This window comes from Hyla sarda, chromosome 1 (assembly GCF_029499605.1).
Source record: "Hyla sarda isolate aHylSar1 chromosome 1, aHylSar1.hap1, whole genome shotgun sequence".
In the NCBI taxonomy this organism is placed as follows: domain Eukaryota; kingdom Metazoa; phylum Chordata; class Amphibia; order Anura; family Hylidae; genus Hyla; species Hyla sarda.
In genome coordinates this window covers 427,741,506-427,762,884 of record NC_079189.1, presented here as the reverse complement: position 1 = coordinate 427,762,884, position 21,379 = coordinate 427,741,506, and the positions used below count along the sequence as shown (strand labels likewise).

The following is a 21,379-nucleotide window of genomic DNA, read 5'->3' as shown; positions in this document are numbered from 1 at the left end:
CGGGGGCCATGCTAGCAGCAACAGCAACTAGTCCTCCTCCTCCTGGGTTTCTGGGTGCCAGTGCAGGCCAGTGCCAGTGAGCTTAATCTGACTGTGGACAGTGGTGGTGGTGGTGGGGGGGTAACATTTGTTAGGGTAGGTTTTACAAGAACTTTTTTAAGTTACAGTCTACTATAGTCTGTTTGTGCATGCTATATGGTGTATACTTCAACATTGCAGCATTGGAGCATGGCACCATAGCATACACATTATGTGTGTGTGTGTGTGTGTGTTACATGCATTATCTCTGCTAAACTGCTGGAAAAATCTGGCAGGGATTAGTGTCATTATTCAAAGTAGAGCTTTTGTAAGTGGATTTGGTATCTTTATTATGTATAAAAAATGTTTTTTTAAATGGTCCACAAGTGTCAGAGAGGCATGTCCTGGGGTCTGCTTTGTTCCAGGGCTGCAATGCATCTCTCTGCTGACATCACGCCTGCTCCTCCTTTTGATTGGCACACAGAGCTCACTTGCCAGTGGCGACTCTTGAAGATTGCTTGTGCATGTGCTGTCAATGGCTGAATCTGACAGCGCTTACATACTTCACACGGACAATTTACACTGGACTGCTGCTGGCACACCTTGCAAGGAGGACCTTAGAAGCCCCCTCAGTTAGTTTCTCAGGGGGCCTTAATATTAGGAAGAGAACCCATCTTTAGACAGCTGTTTCAGAGCTCTTGCCCCACATGAGTACAAAATAGGGTGCTGGTTGGCTGAGCGAGGTAGTTTTTTTTTATTGGAATGGAAGCCACCAGCTGGCGTGGGGATTCATAGGCCAGACAGTGCTCCCTAGGAAAAGGAAGAAAGAAGGCTGACTCTCTTTCGGAGAATGCTTTCTTCTAGGGTATAGCTAATATAAATAGTTTAACTGTTTTAATGCTCTCTTATGGGTTGGACATAGACTTATCTCTAATATGTGGCTCTAAAAAGCCAGCTTCCTTCCTTCTGGAGAAACACTTCCCCCATGACTTTAATAATACAGTAATGTCCAGTTTCTATGGTATGGCTCACACACATTTCTTTAATGTGATGAAGGAAACAGCAAAATGCTTCTTTAGGTCATGCTTTTACACCTGAATCAGCCCCCTAAGGCTAAGTTTCCGCTTGGTTTTTTTTCTGGCAGTTTTTGGAGATCTGCCTTCAGTTTTTGAGCCAAAGTCAGAAGTGGATCCATAAGGGAGGGGAAGTGTAAGTCCTTCCTATATATGTCCTATTCCTTTTGAATACACTTCTGACTTTGGCTCAAAAACTGCAGTGGCAGTATTCCAAAAATTCAGAAAAAAGAACCAAGTGGAAATTTAGCCTAAAATTGGTGAATAGGATTATATATAATACACCAATACACATCAGCTTGCAACTATAGAGAAAAAAATAACACAGCAGGTAAATTGACCTGCAGATGCTTGTCTAAACAGAGCCTTATTTTGCGTTGTCTTTTTTTCAAGAAGGAGCAATGTCTGCTTACAGCAGTTTGTTAAAGTGCTTTACCCACTTCTAATCTATTTGAATACAAATATGTTATAAAAATGTCTGAAAATATACAACAGATTAAAAACCTGATATTGAAATTGTAACTTCTGTGGTTTCATTGTTTAGTGTCCATACATTCTGTATTTGTAAGAACACTAATGTTCTGTTATAAAGGTAAGTGTTTTACAAACAATATAAAAATAAGAAAAGCAGTGATAAAAAAAAACAACCTTTTTCAGTAGACGTTTCCTACTGCATTATTCATATGAAAACTGGTAGGTTGGTAAGGGTGATAAAGACTGTGCCTGGACATGAAAACACAGTGGTATGTGCTATAATCCATCCACAGTGAAAGCAGCCATTCAGATAGAAAGAGATTGCTTACCAGGGGTTCTTGGATCAGAGTAAATATTTTATACTCACACAGTATCTCTGCCGCCCTGTCATTTGCCAGACTAGATTGTCCAATTATACCTTTTTATCTGAATACAGTGTGACTGGTTTTCAGCCATATAGATTCAAACTAAAATTATATATGCGTAAATGTGACTGCAGCAATAAAAACGGGCAAAGTAAGAGTGCCTTCAATTGTATCTAAAGAGAGGGTAGAAGGCGCCTCATGTGCGGGATCAGCAGATCTTGTTAGTGGGGGGGGATGGGAAGGTATTCACAAGCCGCTTACCAAAGCTGGTTGTGCGCCCACACACAACAAGGTCTAGCGTGAAATAAATGAATGGGTCCACTGCAGCCCTCCTTAGTAGAACTGGAACCAGGGTAAGATGACCGTAGAGTCGGGAGTTTGTCCGGCGCAGAAAGGAACCGTCAGGAAGCAGAGTAAAATCAATGGATTTATTGAATGCAATGCGTTTCGCTGCGCATGCGCAGCGAAATGCGTTGCATTCAATAAATCCATTGATTTTACTCTGCTTCCTGACGGTTCCTTTCTGCGCCCGACAAACTCCTGACTCTACGGTCATCTTACCCTTGTCACGATGCCGGCTGGCAGGTAGTGGATCCTCTGTGCCAGAGAGGGATTGGCGTGGACCGTGCTAGTGGACCGGTTCTAAGTCACTACTGGTTTTCACCAGAGCCCGCCGCAAAGCGGGATGGTCTTGCTGCGGCGGTAGTGACCAGGTCGTATCCACTAGCAACGGCTCACCTCTCAGGCTGCTGAAGATAGGCGCGGTACAAGGGAGTAGACAGAAGCAAGGTCGGACGTAGCAGAAGGTCGGGGCAGGCAGCAAGGATCGTAGTCAGGGGCAACGGCAGGAGGTCTGGAACACAGGCTAGGAACACACAAGGAAACGCTTTCACTGGCACAATGGCAACAAGATCCGGCAAGGAAGTGCAGGGGAAGTGAGGTGATATAGGGAAGTGCACAGGTGAAGACACTAATTGGAATCACTGCGCCAATCAGCGGCGCAGTGGCCCTTTAAATCGCAAAGACCCGGCGCGCGCGCGCCCTAGGGAGCGGGGCCGCGCGCGCCGGGACAGGACCGAGGGAGAGCGAGTCAGGTACGGGAGCCGGGGTGCGCATCGCGAGCGGGCGCTACCCGCATCGCGAATCGCATCCCGGCTGGAAGCGGAATCGCAGCGCCCCGGGTCAGTGGATCTGACCGGAGCGCTGCAGCGGGGAGAGTGTAGCGAGCGCTCCGGGGAGGAGCGGGGACCCGGAGCGCTCGGCCTAACAGTACCCCCCCCCTTGGGTCTCCCCCTCTTCTTAGAGCCTGAGAACCTGAGGAGCAGACTTTTGTCTAGGATGTTGTCCTCAGGTTCCCAGGATCTCTCTTCAGGACCACAACCCTCCCAGTCCACTAAAAAAAAAGTTTTCCCTCTGACCTTTTTAGAGGCTAAGATCTCTTTGACAGAGAAGATGTCCGAGGAGCCGGAAACAGGAGTGGGAGGAACAGATTTGGGAGAAAAACGGTTGAGGATGAGTGGTTTAAGAAGAGAGACGTGAAAGGCATTAGGGATACGAAGAGAAGGAGGAAGAAGAAGTTTGTAAGAGACAGGATTAATTTGACACAAAACTTTGAAAGGACCAAGATAGCGTGGTCCCAACTTGTAGCTAGGGACACGGAAGCGGACATATTTAGCGGAGAGCCATACCTTGTCTCCAGGGGAAAAAACGGGAGGAGCTCTTCTTTTCTTATCTGCGAACTTCTTCATGCGTGATGAAGCCTGTAAGAGAGAATTTTGGGTCTCTCTCCATATGATGGAAAGGTCACGAGAAATTTCATCCACAGCGGGTAGACCAGAGGGCAAGGGGGTAGGGAGGGGGGGAAGAGGGTGACGGCCGTACACCACGAAAAATGGGGATTTGGAGGAAGATTCAGAGACTCTGAAGTTATACGAGAATTCGGCCCATGGAAGGAGATCTGCCCAGTCATCCTGGCGGGAGGAAACAAAATGTCGCAAATAATCACCCAAGACCTGGTTAATTCTTTCTACTTGTCCATTGGACTGGGGATGATATGCAGAAGAAAAATTTAATTTAATCTTGAGTTGTTTACAGAGAGCCCTCCAGAATTTAGACACGAATTGGACACCTCTATCCGAGACGATCTGCGTAGGCAACCCGTGAAGACGAAAAATGTGTACAAAAAATTGTTTAGCCAACTGAGGCGCTGAAGGAAGACCAGGAAGAGGGATGAAATGTGCCATTTTGGAGAATCGATCAACGACCACCCAAATAACAGTGTTGCCACGGGAAGGGGGTAAATCAGTAATAAAATCCATACCAATCAGAGACCAAGGCTGTTCGGGGACAGGCAGGGGATGAAGAAAACCAGCGGGCTTCTGGCGAGGAGTCTTATCCCGGGCACAGATAGTGCAGGCTCGCACAAAGTCCACAACATCCGTCTCCAGAGTCGGCCACCAATAGAAGCGGGAGATGAGTTGCAGAGATTTCTTGATGCCCACATGACCTGCGAGATGGGAGGAGTGACCCCATTTGAGGATTCCGAGGCGTTGGCGTGGAGAAACAAAGGTCTTTCCTGGAGGAGTTTGCCTGATGGAGGCTGGAGAAGTGGAGATCAGGCAGTCAGGTGGAATGATGTGTTGCGGAGAGAGTTCAACTTCTGAGGCATCCGAGGAACGAGAGAGAGCATCGGCCCTAATGTTCTTATCGGCAGGACGAAAGTGAATCTCAAAATTAAACCGGGCAAAGAACAGAGACCACCGGGCCTGGCGAGGATTCAGCCGTTGGGCAGACTGGAGGTAGGAGAGGTTCTTGTGGTCGGTGTAAATAATAACTGGAAATCTTGATCCCTCCAGCAGATGCCTCCATTCCTCAAGTGCTAATTTAATGGCTAGAAGCTCTCGATCCCCGATGGAGTAGTTCCTCTCCGCCGGAGAGAAGGTCCTAGAAAAAAAACCACAAGTGACGGCATGCCCGGAAGAATTTTTCTGTAGAAGAACAGCTCCAGCTCCCACTGAGGAGGCATCAACCTCCAGTAGGAAGGGTTTGGAAGGGTCAGGTCTGGAGAGCACGGGAGCCGAAGAAAAGGCAGACTTGAGTCGTTTAAAGGCGTCTTCCGCTTGAGGAGGCCAGGACTTGGGATCGGCATTTTTTTTGGTTAAAGCCACGATAGGAGCCACAAGGGTAGAAAAATGTGGAATAAATTGCCTGTAATAATTGGCGAACCCCAAAAAGCGTTGGATAGCACGGAGTCCGGAGGGGCGTGGCCAATCTAAGACGGCAGAGAGTTTGTCTGGATCCATTTGTAGTCCCTGGCCAGAGACCAAATATCCTAGAAAAGGAAGAGATTGGCATTCAAACAGACATTTCTCAATTTTAGCATAGAGTTGATTGTCACGAAGTCTCTGAAGAACCATACGGACATGCTGGCGGTGTTCTTCTAGATTGGCCGAAAAAATTAGGATATCATCCAGATATACAACAACACAGGAGTATAACAGATCACGAAAAATTTCATTAACAAAGTCTTGGAAGACAGCAGGGGCGTTGCACAGGCCAAAGGGCATGACCAGATACTCAAAGTGTCCATCTCTGGTGTTAAATGCTGTTTTCCACTCATCCCCCTCTCTGATGCGGATGAGGTTATAGGCGCCTCTTAAGTCCAATTTAGTAAAGATGTGGGCACCTTGGAGGCGATCAAAGAGTTCAGAGATGAGGGGTAGGGGGTAGCGGTTCTTAACCGTGATTTTATTAAGACCGCGGTAGTCAATGCAAGGACGTAGGGAGCCATCTTTTTTGGACACAAAGAAAAATCCGGCTCCGGCAGGAGAGGAGGATTTACGGATAAAGCCCTTTTTTAAATTTTCCTGGACGTATTCAGACATGGCAAGAGTCTCTGGGGCAGAGAGAGGATAAATTCTGCCCCGGGGTGGAGTAGTGCCCGGGAGGAGGTCGATAGGACAATCATAAGGCCTGTGAGGAGGTAGAGTCTCCGCTTGTTTTTTGCAGAAAACATCCGCGAAGTCCATATAGGCCTTAGGGAGACCGGTTACTGGAGGAACCACAGAGTCACGGCAAGGGTTACTGGGAACCGGTTTTAGACAGTCCTTGGAACAAGAGGGCCCCCAACTCTTGATCTCCCCAGTGGACCAATCCAGGGTTGGGGAATGAAGTTGAAGCCAGGGAAGTCCAAGGAGAATTTCCGAGGTGCAATTGGGGAGGACCAAAAGTTCAATCCTCTCGTGATGAGATCCGATGCTCATTAGAAGGGGCTCCGTGCGGAAACGTATGGTACAGTCCAATCTTTCATTGTTTACACAATTGATGTAAAGGGGTCTGGCGAGACTGGTCACTGGGATGTTGAACCTGTTGACGAGAGAGGCCAAAATAAAATTTCCTGCAGATCCAGAGTCCAAGAAGGCCACAGTAGAGAAGGAGAAGGCAGAGGCAGACATCCGCACAGGCACAGTAAGACGTGGAGAAGCAGAGTAGACATCAAGGATTGTCTCACCTTTGTGCGGAGTCAGCGTACGTCTTTCCAGGCGGGGAGGACGGATAGGACAATCCCTCAGGAAGTGTTCGGTACTAGCACAGTACAGGCAGAGGTTCTCCATGCGGCGTCGTGTCCTCTCTTGAGGTGTCAGGCGAGACCGGTCGACCTGCATAGCCTCCACGGCGGGAGGCACAGGAACAGATTGCAGGGGACCAGAGGAGAGAGGAGCCGAGGAGAAGAAACGCCTCGTGCGAACAGAGTCCATATCTTGGCGGAGCTCCTGACGCCTTTCGGAAAAACGCATGTCAATGCGAGTGGCTAGGTGAATAAGTTCATGAAGATTAGCAGGCATTTCTCGTGCGGCCAGAACATCTTTAATGTTGCTGGATAGGCCTTTTTTAAAGGTCGCGCAGAGGGCCTCATTGTTCCAGGATAATTCTGAAGCAAGAGTACGGAATTGTACGGCATACTCGCCAACGGAAGAATTACCCTGGACCAGGTTCAACAGGGCAGTCTCAGCAGAAGAGGCTCGGGCAGGTTCCTCAAAGACACTTCGGATTTCCGAGAAGAAGGAGTGTACGGAGGCAGTGACGGGGTCATTGCGGTCCCAGAGCGGTGTGGCCCAAGACAGGGCTTTTCCAGACAGAAGGCTGACTACGAAAGCCACCTTAGACCTTTCAGTGGGAAACAGGTCCGACATCATCTCCAGATGCAGGGAACATTGGGAAAGAAAGCCACGGCAAAACTTAGAGTCCCCATCAAATTTATCCGGCAAGGATAGGCGTAGACCAGGAGCGGCCACTCGCTGCGGAGGAGGTGCAGGAGCTGGCGGAGGAGATGACTGCTGAAGCTGTGGTAGTAACTGCTGTAGCATAACGGTCAGTTGAGACAGCTGTTGGCCTTGTTGCGCTATCTGTTGTGACTGCTGGGCGACCACCGTGGTGAGGTCAGCGACAACTGGCAGATGAACTTCAGCGGGATCCATGGCCGGATCTACTGTCACGATGCCGGCTGGCAGGTAGTGGATCCTCTGTGCCAGAGAGGGATTGGCGTGGACCGTGCTAGTGGACCGGTTCTAAGTCACTACTGGTTTTCACCAGAGCCCGCCGCAAAGCGGGATGGTCTTGCTGCGGCGGTAGTGACCAGGTCGTATCCACTAGCAACGGCTCACCTCTCAGGCTGCTGAAGATAGGCGCGGTACAAGGGAGTAGACAGAAGCAAGGTCGGACGTAGCAGAAGGTCGGGGCAGGCAGCAAGGATCGTAGTCAGGGGCAATGGCAGGAGGTCTGGAACACAGGCTAGGAACACACAAGGAAACGCTTTCACTGGCACAATGGCAACAAGATCCGGCAAGGAAGTGCAGGGGAAGTGAGGTGATATAGGGAAGTGCACAGGTGAAGACACTAATTGGAATCACTGCGCCAATCAGCGGCGCAGTGGCCCTTTAAATCGCAAAGACCCGGCGCGCGCGCGCCCTAGGGAGCGGGGCCGCGCGCGCCGGGACAGGACCGAGGGAGAGCGAGTCAGGTACGGGAGCCGGGGTGCGCATCGCGAGCGGGCGCTACCCGCATCGCGAATCGCATCCCGGCTGGAAGCGGAATCGCAGCGCCCCGGGTCAGTGGATCTGACCGGAGCGCTGCAGCGGGGAGAGTGTAGCGAGCGCTCCGGGGAGGAGCGGGGACCCGGAGCGCTCGGCGTAACAACCCTGGTTCAATTGTATCTGGCATCCACCGATCAGCTGTAATGTTAATACAACTGATATCATTAATTGTTCTGTGATAATGGCACCTGGGGTGATCTATATTAGGAAGCAAGTGAACAGTCAGTTATGGAAGTTGATTTGTTGGATGGAGATAAAATGGATCTGAGCAACTTTAACAAGGGCCAAACTGAGATGGCAAGAGGACTGGGTCAGTGCATAGCTCAAGCAGCAGGTCTTTTAGGTGCTTCTGGGTTGCAGTGGTTGGTGCCTACCAAAAGTGATCAAAGAAAGGACAACTGGTGAACTGTGCAGTGTGGGGAGGTTCGGCAAGCCCACCTGGTCTGATCCCACCGAAGGGCTACAAAAGTGTTTTTTTTTACTCTCTGGCTAGCACAGCAATTACTGTCTGAATTGGACAGTCACATAGGAGAACATCAGGGATCAGAACTGGCATTGTGAAATAAAAGCCGTACAATATGACAAGCAGGGTGGCTGTTTAACTGTAAAAAGTTACTGCAATGGAGTAAAGAAACAGTTGCTGACCTGACCACTGGTGAAAGTGCTTAAAATGGGCATGAGGTTGCCTGGTCTGATGAATCGTTTTCCTTTACAACATGTTGATGGCCAAGCAGTTGTGCGCCACTTGGAGTTGGCACTAGGATGCACTGTGGGGAGAAGGCAAATTGGTGGTAGCAATGTAATTCTCTGGGCAACGTTCTATTAGGTCATGGGCATTCATGTGGCTGTTACTTCAGCACGCACTAGCTACCTAAACATTGATGCAGACTAAGTACAGCCCTCCATGGCAGCAGTATTCTCTTATGGCTGAGGCCTATTTTACTGGGAACGTGTACTTGGCCACACAGCAAAACTGTTCAGGAATGATCAGTACTATGTTACTATGTTACAATAAAAAAAAGTGATGACCAAATTGCCCATACGCAATACCATTGAGCAAACTGAAAAAACATCTGATCCTTGGTCCCACTTTGCAACTTACAGGATCTGCTGCTTCCACAGGACATCTTCAGAGGGCTTGATGTGTCCATGTGTCAATAGGTCAGTGCTGTTCTGGTAGCATTTGTGGACCAGTTTATATTACATGAACAATAACCTAGTTTATAAAAGTTAACTGTGACAGTAGAATTGGTTATGTGTCATGAAGTTGATATGTATTATGTGGGATTTCTTTGACCATCATTTGAATAGGCAGATGTGGTGACCCAGTACGGAATACCGTATCCTGCTCATCCTGTCAGGCAGATGTTGCCCTGAGTGTCCGTCTTGAGGCCCACTACTCAGGACTCAATATATTGGCCCTCATTTACTATTGCAAACCTAACATGTTTTGTCGGGTTGTGCGCCAGATTCTGTCGCATTGTGCCAGAAATTCTGTCTGCACCAGATTTTGCGCCCGAATTTTTGCCAGAATTGAAAAAACCCTGACCAACTCTCCATTTTGCTAAGAAAACCCAAAAAGGGGGCGTAGCCACCAACATTTTCACAAAACCCGACATATTTACTAAGGTTTCCACATAAAATGTGGTGGATTTGAGCTGAGGAAGACCAGACAGATCAGAGCATGTGTAAAAAAAAAGCAAAGTGTAGGGAAAGTGGAAAATGTAGGGAAACCTTAGTAAATACCGTGGAAAATAAATTGTAGGGAATTAAAACCCACAAAGAAACCTACACAACACTCTTAGTAAATAAGGGCCATTAAATTGTTATGCCATTGTTGTTATTCTAGAATTTTCTATGTTACTGTTTCTTTAAGTCTGTTAGCAGAGAAGGTGCAGAGTGGATCAGGTGACCTGTCTGCCCCAATGGGAGTCCTCCAAATTGCCCTGTATATAGTGTAGGGGGAGGGGCTGCCCAGTTTAGTTCCAGTCTAGTTCCAGTCTAGCTCCAGTGCTAGTTGTGAGCTGAACTCCTGAGGTACAGTGTGGAGAAGTCAGAGATAAGTGAGAGGTGATCTGAGGGGGCCTCAAGCTAATCAGAAGTCTAATCCTGCAACCACACATCTTTTAAGGAAAATCTTCTACGCTCAGGTGAATGTCAAAGCATAGCGGTAAGCACTAAACCCTGGAGAAGAAAAGAAGTAGTCTTCAGTCAGTCAGTCAGTCAGTTTGCAGCACCACCAAAGTCAGGGTGGGTTGCCATTCATGACAAGTCAGTCACCATACAGCACAGCACATACAACTACAAGTCCCAGCAAGGTGATAGGCTTCCAAGATTTACTCTGCACCTCCCTTTGCACCAATATATGCTGTAAAGGAATTACCTTCTATCCTGCCTCAGTAAAAACAGTTATCCGTAATCTTGTATCGCAGTATTTATTGCCCCGTGCCTGGCCCAGGAGAAGCTGTCTCAGACCTTGTATAGGCTAACGGCGCCTTGGCATCACAAAAAGGTTAATTTCACATTATCCACCTCATAGACACCACATAGAGAGATACTACAATGCCAATTTCCCCTATGCTTTATGGGGAAACTGTTGTCATTGGAACCATAGGCAGGATAAAACAGGACAGGAAAAATGATAAAGGGAATCTGTCATCAGTATCACCCTCACTAACTGTTAGTGTGGGGGATACTGTGAGAATGATACTCACCACTGCCTGATCTGTGGTTCTTTTCGTCTGTTATGCTTCCTTATCGGTATATGCAAATCAACATGCATTGTGATGTCTAGAGATGAGCAAACTTCCAGCAATTCGATTCTCAGCTCGGCAGTTGCTGACTTTAGCCTGCATAAATGAGTTCAGCTTTCAGGTGCTCCGGTGGGCTGGAGACTCTTTCCTAGCACTGTATCTACCTTTTCCAGCCCACCGGAGTACCTGAAAGCTGAACTCCTTTATGCAGGTTAAAGTCAGCAAACGCCGAGCCGGGAAGTCCGTGACAAATCAAATTACTGGAAGTTCGCTCATCTCTAGTGATGTCACCACTGCTAGTCTGCTAATAAACATTCATAAAGCTCTGCTCACTCCTATCTACAGCTACTGCACATGCACCACTTTCAGGGTACACCTTGAAGCAGCATGCGATGCTACCTTACAGTCGAGGCCATCTTAGACTGTGAAAGAGGCTCATGTGCATATGGAGCTTTATGAATATTCATTGGCCAGGCAGACCGAGGACGAAGCAGTGGTGACATCACAGTGCATACGGTGATTGGAAACAACCCCCGCGCACCAAGTCTGGTGATTTGCATATTCCGAAAAAGAAGCATAACGGATGAACCAAGCCACGGATCTGTGAATGGTAAGTATTAATTTCATCAGCATCACCCACACCAGAAGTCTGTACCAACAGGTTAGTGTGGGTGATACTGATGACAAATTCATCAGTGGATAAGACTTGGGGGTATTCATGAAAAGTGGAGGAGGTGAACGTGTTTTTACTCCAATAATTCACATGGTGGAAACTGTGTGGGCATGTGATAAAGCTGGTGCTGATCACATTTCTCTGCGACTTTTTAACCCATGCGACAAATCTGAGACTTTTAATAATGTTGTCCACAGCCAGTTCCTAAGGCACATCAGGAATGGAGTTGAATTGCACCTAAGTTAGCGTAGTTGCGCCAAATGATGCGACAAACTGAAAAGTCGCACATCATGAATTCCTGACCACTGCCTGATATCAACTAAAATCACAACTTCCAACGTCACACAACTTCCAACGTCAAACAAAACTTTATTTCTAAATTATAAAAATAATAAAAGTGTGGATGACGCATTTCGAGGGGGGCTCCCCTCTTCCTCAGATATGAGGAAGAAGGGAAACCCCCCCTCAAAACGCGTCATCCACACTTTTATTATTTTTATAATTTAGAAATAAAGTTTTGTTTGAAGTCTATTACTAGCCTTCCTTCTCTTATTCTGATGACCAAACGGGCAGCGCCAGGACATCAAAGGTCTTTTTGCCTGCACCTGGATATATGTTTTTAGACTGGACAGGAGTGAGCCCAGAGTAGTGCTAGTCCCACCCTCACTTACTGGACTTCTTTCCTGCTGGTGCTTCAGTTGGGACAAAGATGATTCTATAGCCAGACAGGATTAGGTTCTGGATGGTATGGAGACCCCTAGTGGTCATTTTTTATAAGCCACAATTTCTATAAAAAAGGAGATAGTATTTGTTTATGAGGTGTATCTGAAAGGTTTATGTTCTGCCAAGATGTACAACACATACAATTATTTTGATTCAACATACATACCACGTCACTGTGAAGCACAGTGTTTCCCAACCAGGGTGCCTCCAGCTGTTGCTAAACTACAACTCCCAGCATGCCCGGACAGCCAACGGCTGTCCGGGCATGCTGGGAGTTGTAGTTTTGCAACAGCTGGAGGCATCCTGGTTGGGGAAACACTGGTGTACCACATACAGAATGGAATGTTGTTGTTTTATATGGCAACCAAGTGCTCAATACTGGCAAGGAATTTCCTAACCATGTCCTAGCTAGAATTCAGACAAATTCAGATACTTATGAATCCGGATGATGATACGTTAAGTCATCATTAATAAGAATATTTAAAGGTATGCTAGCATCTAAACCTTTTTTTTATTTTTTATTGTATGGTGTTAGCCTAGCCACGTTTACATGCATGAGAACTATCTATCCGCTTTGTTAAAGCAGACCTATCCTATTGCAGATGTGTGTGCCTTCGCACAGTGGGATCACAGGGTAAATGAAAGCAGATCTTATACCTCGTAGTGGCTGATCTGACTAGCAGTAAGACCCTGCAGGCTGCTGCAATGTCTTGAACAGAACAGTGCGGGCTCTGCATATACTAGAAGGGAAGGAAGTCATTAGTGTAGAGGAGTACATTTTGTTGCTGTTGCAGGATTTCCTTCCAGCATTTCCCAAGTAAAATTCTGTGTTTTTTCGGTGGATCTGTTTTATTTTTGTTTCTGTTTTGCAATGTATTAAGCCGTGTGAATTGTTCACGCAGAACCTTTTCCTGAAACATTTTTACGAATCGAAGACCTCGGCGGAGTGCGATTTTTCGTCTTTTTTTTCTTCTTCTTCCTCTTATGGAACTGTATCCTGGAATGTACTTTTTTTGGGGGAAAGATGCAAGGGGATAGCTGGCAACCTTCGCCTGTAACTGCAAAGCACTCAGAGGATAGGGAATTTTAAAGAGAGGTATTTGCAACATGACCAAATCAGATCTCCGCTGTGCAGCGTGAGAGTACAGGACACTTCCAGATCTTGGATTGCAGATGTGAGCATTTATGACAAAAGAGAAGTGACTAAATCCGGGTTTTCGAGAAAGAAAAAAAAGATATTTTCCGATACATTTTTTTCTGCTCAATTTTCCATAACACCATGAAGCATTGGATTTTCCAACTCGCTCTGAATTCTTCTACTCCAGATCACTGATTCTGCTGACACTCTTTTTAATTATTATTGTTTTAATATTTTAGTTCTATTTTTTTTTTCTTTCTTTCCACCCTTCGGATTTGGATAAACTTAACTGGAACCGAAATCTCTTTTCCTGCACTTTTGTTTTGTGATAATGTTCCGAAAAAGTAAATATGCAACATATTTAAAGGGGCAGGAAGCATGACTATCAGCAGCTGTAAAATTCCCACATTTACAAGTATCTTTCACGTCTCTTGATGCTCACCCTTTTTACGTCCAAATATGATGAAATGGCAGCCCAGGAAGAAGGTAAGTGGACGTATTGAAGAGACTGTCATCGTCTCTTTTTATTCCTATGCTGGCTGTGTCACTTTAGTTGGAGATACTTGTCACCTATTTATTGCAAATTCTTTGGTTGCGGAGCTGAGCCCTGCCGTTAACTTTTGTGCGTTTTTTCATTTCGCTTGCTTGTATTATGTTGGCAGGGCAATTGAATGCTGTGCTTGTGACATTTTCAGCGTAATTTCAGTGTAATCCATGTAATGCTCAGGGGTTGAGAAGGGGCGTCCAACTGCTGTTTCTACAAAAGGGATCTCTCTGTAAGAAGACCTAATCGGGGACGGATTACTTGTAATTCTCGCTGGCATCTGGATTCTTTCAATTTTTTTCACTGTAAATTACAGAAGGGAAAACTTTAAGAGAGACCAAATCAGTATCATTACTCAGAACGCTACAGTCATTGTACAGCAGGGACAAAATCCCCTCTTCCCTCGGCTGACTAGGAAATCATACCTTTAACCTGTTATTGACTTACATATCTCAGCAAGAAAGCGCTGCCTTCTCGAGACCCAACTGTGCCCCCTGTAATGTAGTGAGACCTTTCGTATTGTATCTTAATCCTCCGGCAAGCCATGATAGAAGAAGGGGCTGCGTAACCACCGTGCCTACTTGTAGATATTTTGGGACTTGCTTTCTGTGTATACTAATGTATTTTTGGACTTTTACGCCTCTATACATTGGAACAATACACGGCGAGCCAGTGTTGAAGTGTTTATTAACTCTTTTAAAGGCAAGAGCTGAAGCAGTTAATGTGTCTTTTTTTTCCTCTTGGAGAGTTTCTCCCGGGGCCCACTGGGGGGCGAGCAGCAGATGTAACAATGGAACATATGTTTTCTTAATAGATCTAAAGCAAATAGTAGCATGACTAACACTTTTGGCTTACATACCAGCGCTGGAAAAAAGGTTAAATGTCTGCTTGAAAGATGCTTACTTTGTTAAGCGTATGCCGTGTTATGATAGTTTGAAACCGACTATGTGAGTGATGCAAAACCAATCAGTCGCCCCGCATTCTAGAAATGGGCTTTTGATTTGTGCCTGCAGTGGAAAGATATAGTATATCCCGGCTGACCACAAATATAGGTTGTAAATGACGAAATAGCCCTTGGCTCATACTGCTGACTCGAAGTATATTGCAGAGCAGCATTTTGTTCTAAAGCCCTCCCTGACCTCAAGAGGACTGTTCCTTCTCCTCTGGAAAATCTGCTAGAAAAAATATGATTAATTAGAGACATTTCGTTCAAGGGTTAGGAAAGTCTTTGAGTGGTGACACATATTGTGGCTTCTCTGTTAATTAGGGATTGAAGGAAAAAGGAATGACATTCTATCGAGACATAATACACCATGTAGCTTGTTGATATACTGTTTTTACTCTTGTGTGTCATTGGGAAAGGTGTCCTGTGTGACGCCTACAATAGGCCATACGCTATTTTTTGATGAATGATATTTCTAGTGACATTTACATATTTCCAGTGATGCCATGTAACCATGGTTAATTGCCTTATGAATTAGTAATTTCATATGTGAGGAATGTTGGTTTGTAATAATTGAAATACCATTCGTGCCATTGGACTTATGAAAACCTACACTGCAACATGTTGTGGATACAAGACTATCTACAATGTGGGGTGACTAACCCAATCACCAAAGGATTATTGTTGGGATATTTTTTTTTTCTTCAAAAGGGTCAGACTGTGTTATGGAAAAATAAAAAAAATGCATTATTTACCTCCCTCATCCTGCCGCTGCTGTTTCAATACGCAATGGGTGCCCAGTGATCTCAACTTCCTGGTCTTATCAGAACACACAGAAAATGCTCGCTCAGCTAATTGCCGACTGAGGTAGGTTACTTCTGCAGCCAGTGACTGGCTAAGAGGGCATTCCTTCAGTTTCCTTTATGGTGGGACCGAGAAGTAGAGATCAGCAAGGGCCCGGGTAAGTATGGAACAGAAGGGGCAAAAAGGTGAGTATTGTTTATTGCCATTGTCAAGATAAAGGGGTTTTACTGTTAAGCTCTCTGCACTTTTCCCTCCCTGAAAAGTAAGGTGGGTGGAAAATTAAAAAAGGGGGATAAATGCTAAGCTAGGAGGTGTGTGAAGCAGTCTCTGGGGTGTAAATATGGGGGCAAAAATAACGCTCAGATGGTATGTATATACCCCACAAGCGTATAATTCGTGACACCTTTTTCACAACGCCTGACTATTCAGGAAAAAGTGCAGATAGTTAACTATATAGTAAAAAATAATGAACAGCTGAAGTCAGGACATGAACCACGGGTTCTTCTTAAGAAAAACATTCTAATACTTAAAGGGGTACTCTGCACCCCTAGACATCTTATCCCCTATCCAAAGGATAGGGGATAAGATGTCAGATTGCCGGGGTCCCGCCGCTGGGGGCCCCGGGATCTCGCCTGCTGTGCCCACCTATACGGCTTCCACCTCACACCGACAATGCTGGAGGCTTCGGAGACCGACCACAATGCCGGACGAGCGTGACGTCACGACTCCGCCCTGTGTGAAGTCACACCCCGCCCACTCAATGCAAGTCTATGGGAGGTCCATCACGCCCCCTCACATAGACTTGCATTGAGGGGGCGGGACGTCACACGGGGCAGGGTCGTGACGTCACGCTCGTCCGGCATTGTGGTCGGTCTCCGAAGCCTCCAGCATTGTCGGTGTGAGGTGGAAGCCGTACAGGTGGGTGCAGCAGCCGAGATCCCGGGGCCCCCAGCGGCGGGACCCTGGCAATCTGGCATCTTATCCCCTATCCTTTGGATAGGGGATAAGATGTCTAGGGGTGCGGAGTACCCCTTTAAATCTTTCTTTCAGGTAATACAAAAGTGTTGAAGTCCTTGCCAGTACTTGCATATGCTACCTGATTTCCTTTCAAGGTGTGTCTATGACAGTTTCATAGGTTTAGTTTATTACAAATTGATGCTTGTGTGTCCTGTTGTTAGGACAAATGCACAAGGCTGAAGTCAGAGATGTTGTTTTTGTGCCAGAAATGGCTTCAAATAAAATTAGTCAAAAAGGAAAGACTTCTCCCTCTTGATAAATCAGCTTTGACTTAAAAAAATAAAATAAAGTGTCTCCAGTTAGGGTTTGTTTACACGTACTGTATGCTCTGCATATTTTGTGCTGCACTTTTATGTTGTGTTCATAAAATCTGCAGCATATACAGTATGTGTGACCAGAACCCTAAAGGCGTGTTCAAACATGATGGAATTGACTGCAGGTTTGTGGTACATATCCTATCCTGCAAATCTGGAATAAATTAAGGTACAATGCATGTGGATGAGGTTTTGGAACCACAATGCACATGTAGCGGAAAGTTTTACGAAAACAAAAAATGACATTTTTCCAACCCAAAGCATGCTGTGGAAATGCAGTAAATTTACAGTAGATTTCCCCATTCAGTATATAGGGATGAAAGCTGCAGTGAAACTGCAACACAGTTAGGAGCAAAATCTACATGTAACAAATGCAGATGTTGCTGCAGAATTGCCTGGCGGGGGGATTCTGCCATGTCTAAGTGCTTAATCAGACCTGTGAGCTATCGGCCTTTGCTTCTGTGCATAAGCTCCCAAGTCACAGTGGACGTTTGTCATTAATTAGACTGTCATACTAGACTGTCAGGTTAAGAATATATGAGCATTGGGACAGATAGTGACTGCAGGTTCTGCCTTGGACTACCTCTGCTTTAGCAGCATTGTCACTTGTTACACAGTATACAGCGGTCCCTCAACATATGATGGTAATCCGTTCCAAATGGACCATCGTTTGTTGAAACCATCGTATGTTGAGGGATCCGTGCAATGTAAAGTATAGGACAGTGGTCTACAACCTGCGGACCTCCAGATGTTGCAAAACTACAACACCCAGCATGCCCGGACAGCCAACGGCTGTCCGGGAATGCTGGGAGTTGTAGTTTTGCAACATCTGGAGGTCCACAGGTTGAAGACCACTGGTATTGGAGGTTATACTCACGTGTCCCCGCCGCTCCGGACCGTCACCGCTGCCCTGGATGTCACCATCCATCGCTGTCGCCGCATCCCCGGGGTGTCCCCGCCGCTACGGCAAGGCCTCTGCTTCCCCGGCATCTTCGCTCTCCGTCGCCGCCATCACGTCGCTACGCACGCCGCTCCTATTGGATGACAGGACGGCATGCGCAGCGACGTGATGACGACGAAGGAGAGTGCCGACGATGCAGAGGATCCCGAAGAGGACGCGCCGGAGCCCCGAGGACAGGTAAGTGATCGTCAGCGGACCACACGGGGCACCGTAAACGGCTGAAGCAGTCTGCGCTGCCAGATAGCCGTTTATGCGATGGCCCCTACATACAAAAGCATCGTATGTTGATGCTGCCTTTACTCTGAGAGGCCATCGCATGTTGAAATGATCGTATGTCGTGGCTATAGTAGGTCGGGGGGGGGGGGGGAGGGGTCACTATATATGGATATATTATTTTCAAAAGTTTTTCCAGGTGACTTGCATGATTTGGTGGTGTCTCGCGGTTTATTCTTCGCATACACTGCAATGATATCCAACTTTTTCCATCACTTGTGCAAACATGAATGATTCTCTAAAGTAAAACTTAGGTTGCAGACCACACGTATTATCTGTCTGTCTGTCTTTCCGCTGTGGCGTGCCAGACATGAATGCACGCATATTCATGACACAGAGGCAAGGCATAATAATCTCAGCTTATGTATCCTCATGTTTCAAGGAGTCAGATAGAATGAACACTTGTGCATTATTACAGCTGATATTGTTCTGTGCGGAACTGTCTATAGAGAATCCACACAACTGAGGCTTTGTGCCTGTCTTGGCTGTTCTTGTAATAAGGAGGATGTGGTACTGAATGACATGTACCGTATTTTTCACCATATAAGACGCACCTAATTTTAAAGGATGAAAATCTAGAAAAAAGATTTAAGATTCTGAACCTTCAACCTGCGGACCTCCAGATGTTGCAAAACTACAACTCCCAGCCTGCCCGGACAGCCGTTGGCTGTCCGGGCATGCTGGGTGTTGTAGTTTTGCAACATCTGGAGGTCCGCAGGTTGAAGACCACTGGTATAGGAGGTAATACTCACGTGTCCCCGCCGCTCCGGACCCGTCACCACTGCCCTGGATGTCGCCCTCCATCGCTGTCGCCGCGTCCCCGGGGTGTCCTCGTTGCTCCGGAGCGTCTCTGCTGCCGGGTATCCTCGCTCTCCATTGCCGCCATGACGTTGCTACGCACGCCGCTCCTATTGGATGACGGGACGGCGTGCGCGACGATGTGATGATGACGAAGGAGAGCGCCGGCCATGCAGGGGATCCCGGCACGGAGCAGACACGAGGAGGCAGGTATGGTCCCTCCCGGTGTCCTGTAAGCTGTTCGGGATGCCGCAATTTCACCGCGGCGGTCCCGAACAGCCCGACTGAGCAGCCGGGTTAGTGTCACTTTCACTTCAGACGCGGCGGTCAGCTTTGATTGCCGTGTCTGAAGGGTTAATACAGGGCATCACCGCGATCGGTGATGTCCTGTATTAGCCGCGGGTCCCGGCCGTTGATGGCCGCAGGGACCGACCCGATAGGACAGGTTTTAATATGTATTCGCCGTATAAGGCGCGCCAACTTTTCTCTCCCAGTTTTGGGGAAGAAAAAGTGCGTCTTATACGGCGAAAAATACGGTAGTTGAAAAGTATATAACACTGTATTGAGGTAGAATTTGTTCTAAACTTCATAAACTTCTTTTTGTAAGCAGCACAAGAAATCCATAGCATGATAGAAGCAGTAACTGTGCTGTAGTATTACACCAAAGCTTTCTTTCTTTGTGTCCAGTACAAGATCTTTCTTCTGTATAAGTGTTTATAGTGAGAAATCAATACATTTCAGCTCTTACTACCATTCCTGTTTACACATCATGGGTCTGGGATAGTGGTAGAAAAATACACCAAAAAATCAGGCTTTTTGTAATTTTTTTATTGAGATAGCAAACCTAGATAGGAGGTGTGGGTCACCCATCCAGATCATACTCAGAGAGGTCCACAAGGCAGAGGTGTACACCCCACTGAGTGTGAGTGGTCCTCACAATTCCATTGAGTCTCCAGGACTGATATGATGAAAGGCAAGTCCTTACCAGTGAATTTCCTTACCTTTTTTTCTTTTTTAATAATAGAGCCATTACATTTCTAGTCAATGGAAGGACTAGGGGGGAGATTTATTAAAACTTGTGGAGAGGCAAAGTTGCCCAGTTGCCCATAGCAACCAATCAGCTCGCTTCTTACATTCTTAACAAGGCCTCTGAAAAATGAAAGAAGCGATCTGATTGGTTGCTATGGGCAACTGGGCAACTTTGCCTCTCCACAGGTTTTAATAAATCTCCCCCTATATTTTTATTTTACCTCTATGGGGCAGCCAAATAAGCCATTCAATACAAAGACCATGCATACTGGTCTACATATCTATTTTCTGGTTCTTTGAAAGTATGGCTGAAGTGAAGGACGTAAAGATGAATTTTATCTTCGGTGAAACTTTAAAGCGTACCTGTCATATTAAGAATAAAAATACTAACTAGGTTACTAACTAGGTCATTCAGATTCTTTACATGTCTTTTTATGTGTCTAGCTTCCGTATTTGGCTCACAAATCCCTCTATTCTGCTGCTCACTCATTCTCACATCCACTGTTCAGGAAGAGGTCTGTGCCAGGCAAGCACTCAGCTTACCCTCACTCGCCATGCATTCACTTCCTTCCTGAGTCTGCAGTGCTGGGCCTCTTTATCCAATCTCAGCAGGATGCTCTGTAACCCCCTTTTCTCTGTTTTCTGACTTTGTGCCAGCCTGGGCTTCATTTGGGACAAAGATGCTACTGTAGCCAGGCAAGATTATGTTCTGGATGGTATGGGGACCCCTAGTGGTCTTCTTTATAAGCCATGATTTCTATAAAAAAGAGATACAGTGGTCCCTCAACATATGATGGTAATCCGTTCCAAATGGACCATCGTTTGTTGAAACCATCGTATGTTGAGGGATCCGTGCAATGTAAAGTATAGGACAGGGGTCTACAACCTGCGGACCTCCAGATGTTGCAAAACTACAACACCCAGCATGCCCGGACAGCCAACGGCTGTCCGGGCATGCTGGGAGTTGTAGTTTTGCAACATCTGAAGGTCCGCAGGTTGAAGACCACTGGTATAGGAAGTTTTACTCAGTTGTCCCTGCCGCTCCGGACCATGACCGCTTGTCACCGCTGCCCTGGATGTCGCCTTCCATTGCTGCCGCCGCGTCCCCGGGGTGTCCCCGACACTCCAGCAAGGCCTCTGCTTCCCCGACATCCTCACTCTCCGTTGCCGCCATCACGTCGCTATGCACGCAGCTCCTATTGGATGACGGGACGGCGTGCGCAGCGACATGATGACGACAATGGAGAGCGCCGACGATGCAGGAGATCCTGAAGAGGAAGCGCTGGAGCCCCAAGGACAGGTAAGTGATCGTCAGCGGACCACACGGGGCACCGTAAACTGCTATCCGGTGGCAGCAAAAGCATTGTATGTTGATGCTGCCTTCAAC

At 46.8% G+C, this 21,379-nt stretch overlaps 1 protein-coding gene across 4 annotated transcripts in view; it reads left to right on the top strand.

The window, feature by feature from the left end:
- The window catches only part of TTC28 (tetratricopeptide repeat domain 28), a 652,388-nt gene that overhangs the window by 141,243 nt on the left and 489,766 nt on the right, over positions 1 to 21,379 (top strand). The window contains exon 1 of one of the 4 annotated variants that reach the window (XM_056529551.1): positions 12,518 to 13,795. The exons of the other annotated variants lie outside the window; for them this stretch is intronic. Within the exon in view, the coding sequence (XP_056385526.1) occupies positions 13,769 to 13,795 (27 nt within the window). The 5' untranslated portion in view covers positions 12,518 to 13,768. Of the gene's footprint in view, positions 1 to 12,517; positions 13,796 to 21,379 lie in introns of those variants that run through there. 4 annotated transcript variants of the gene reach the window in all.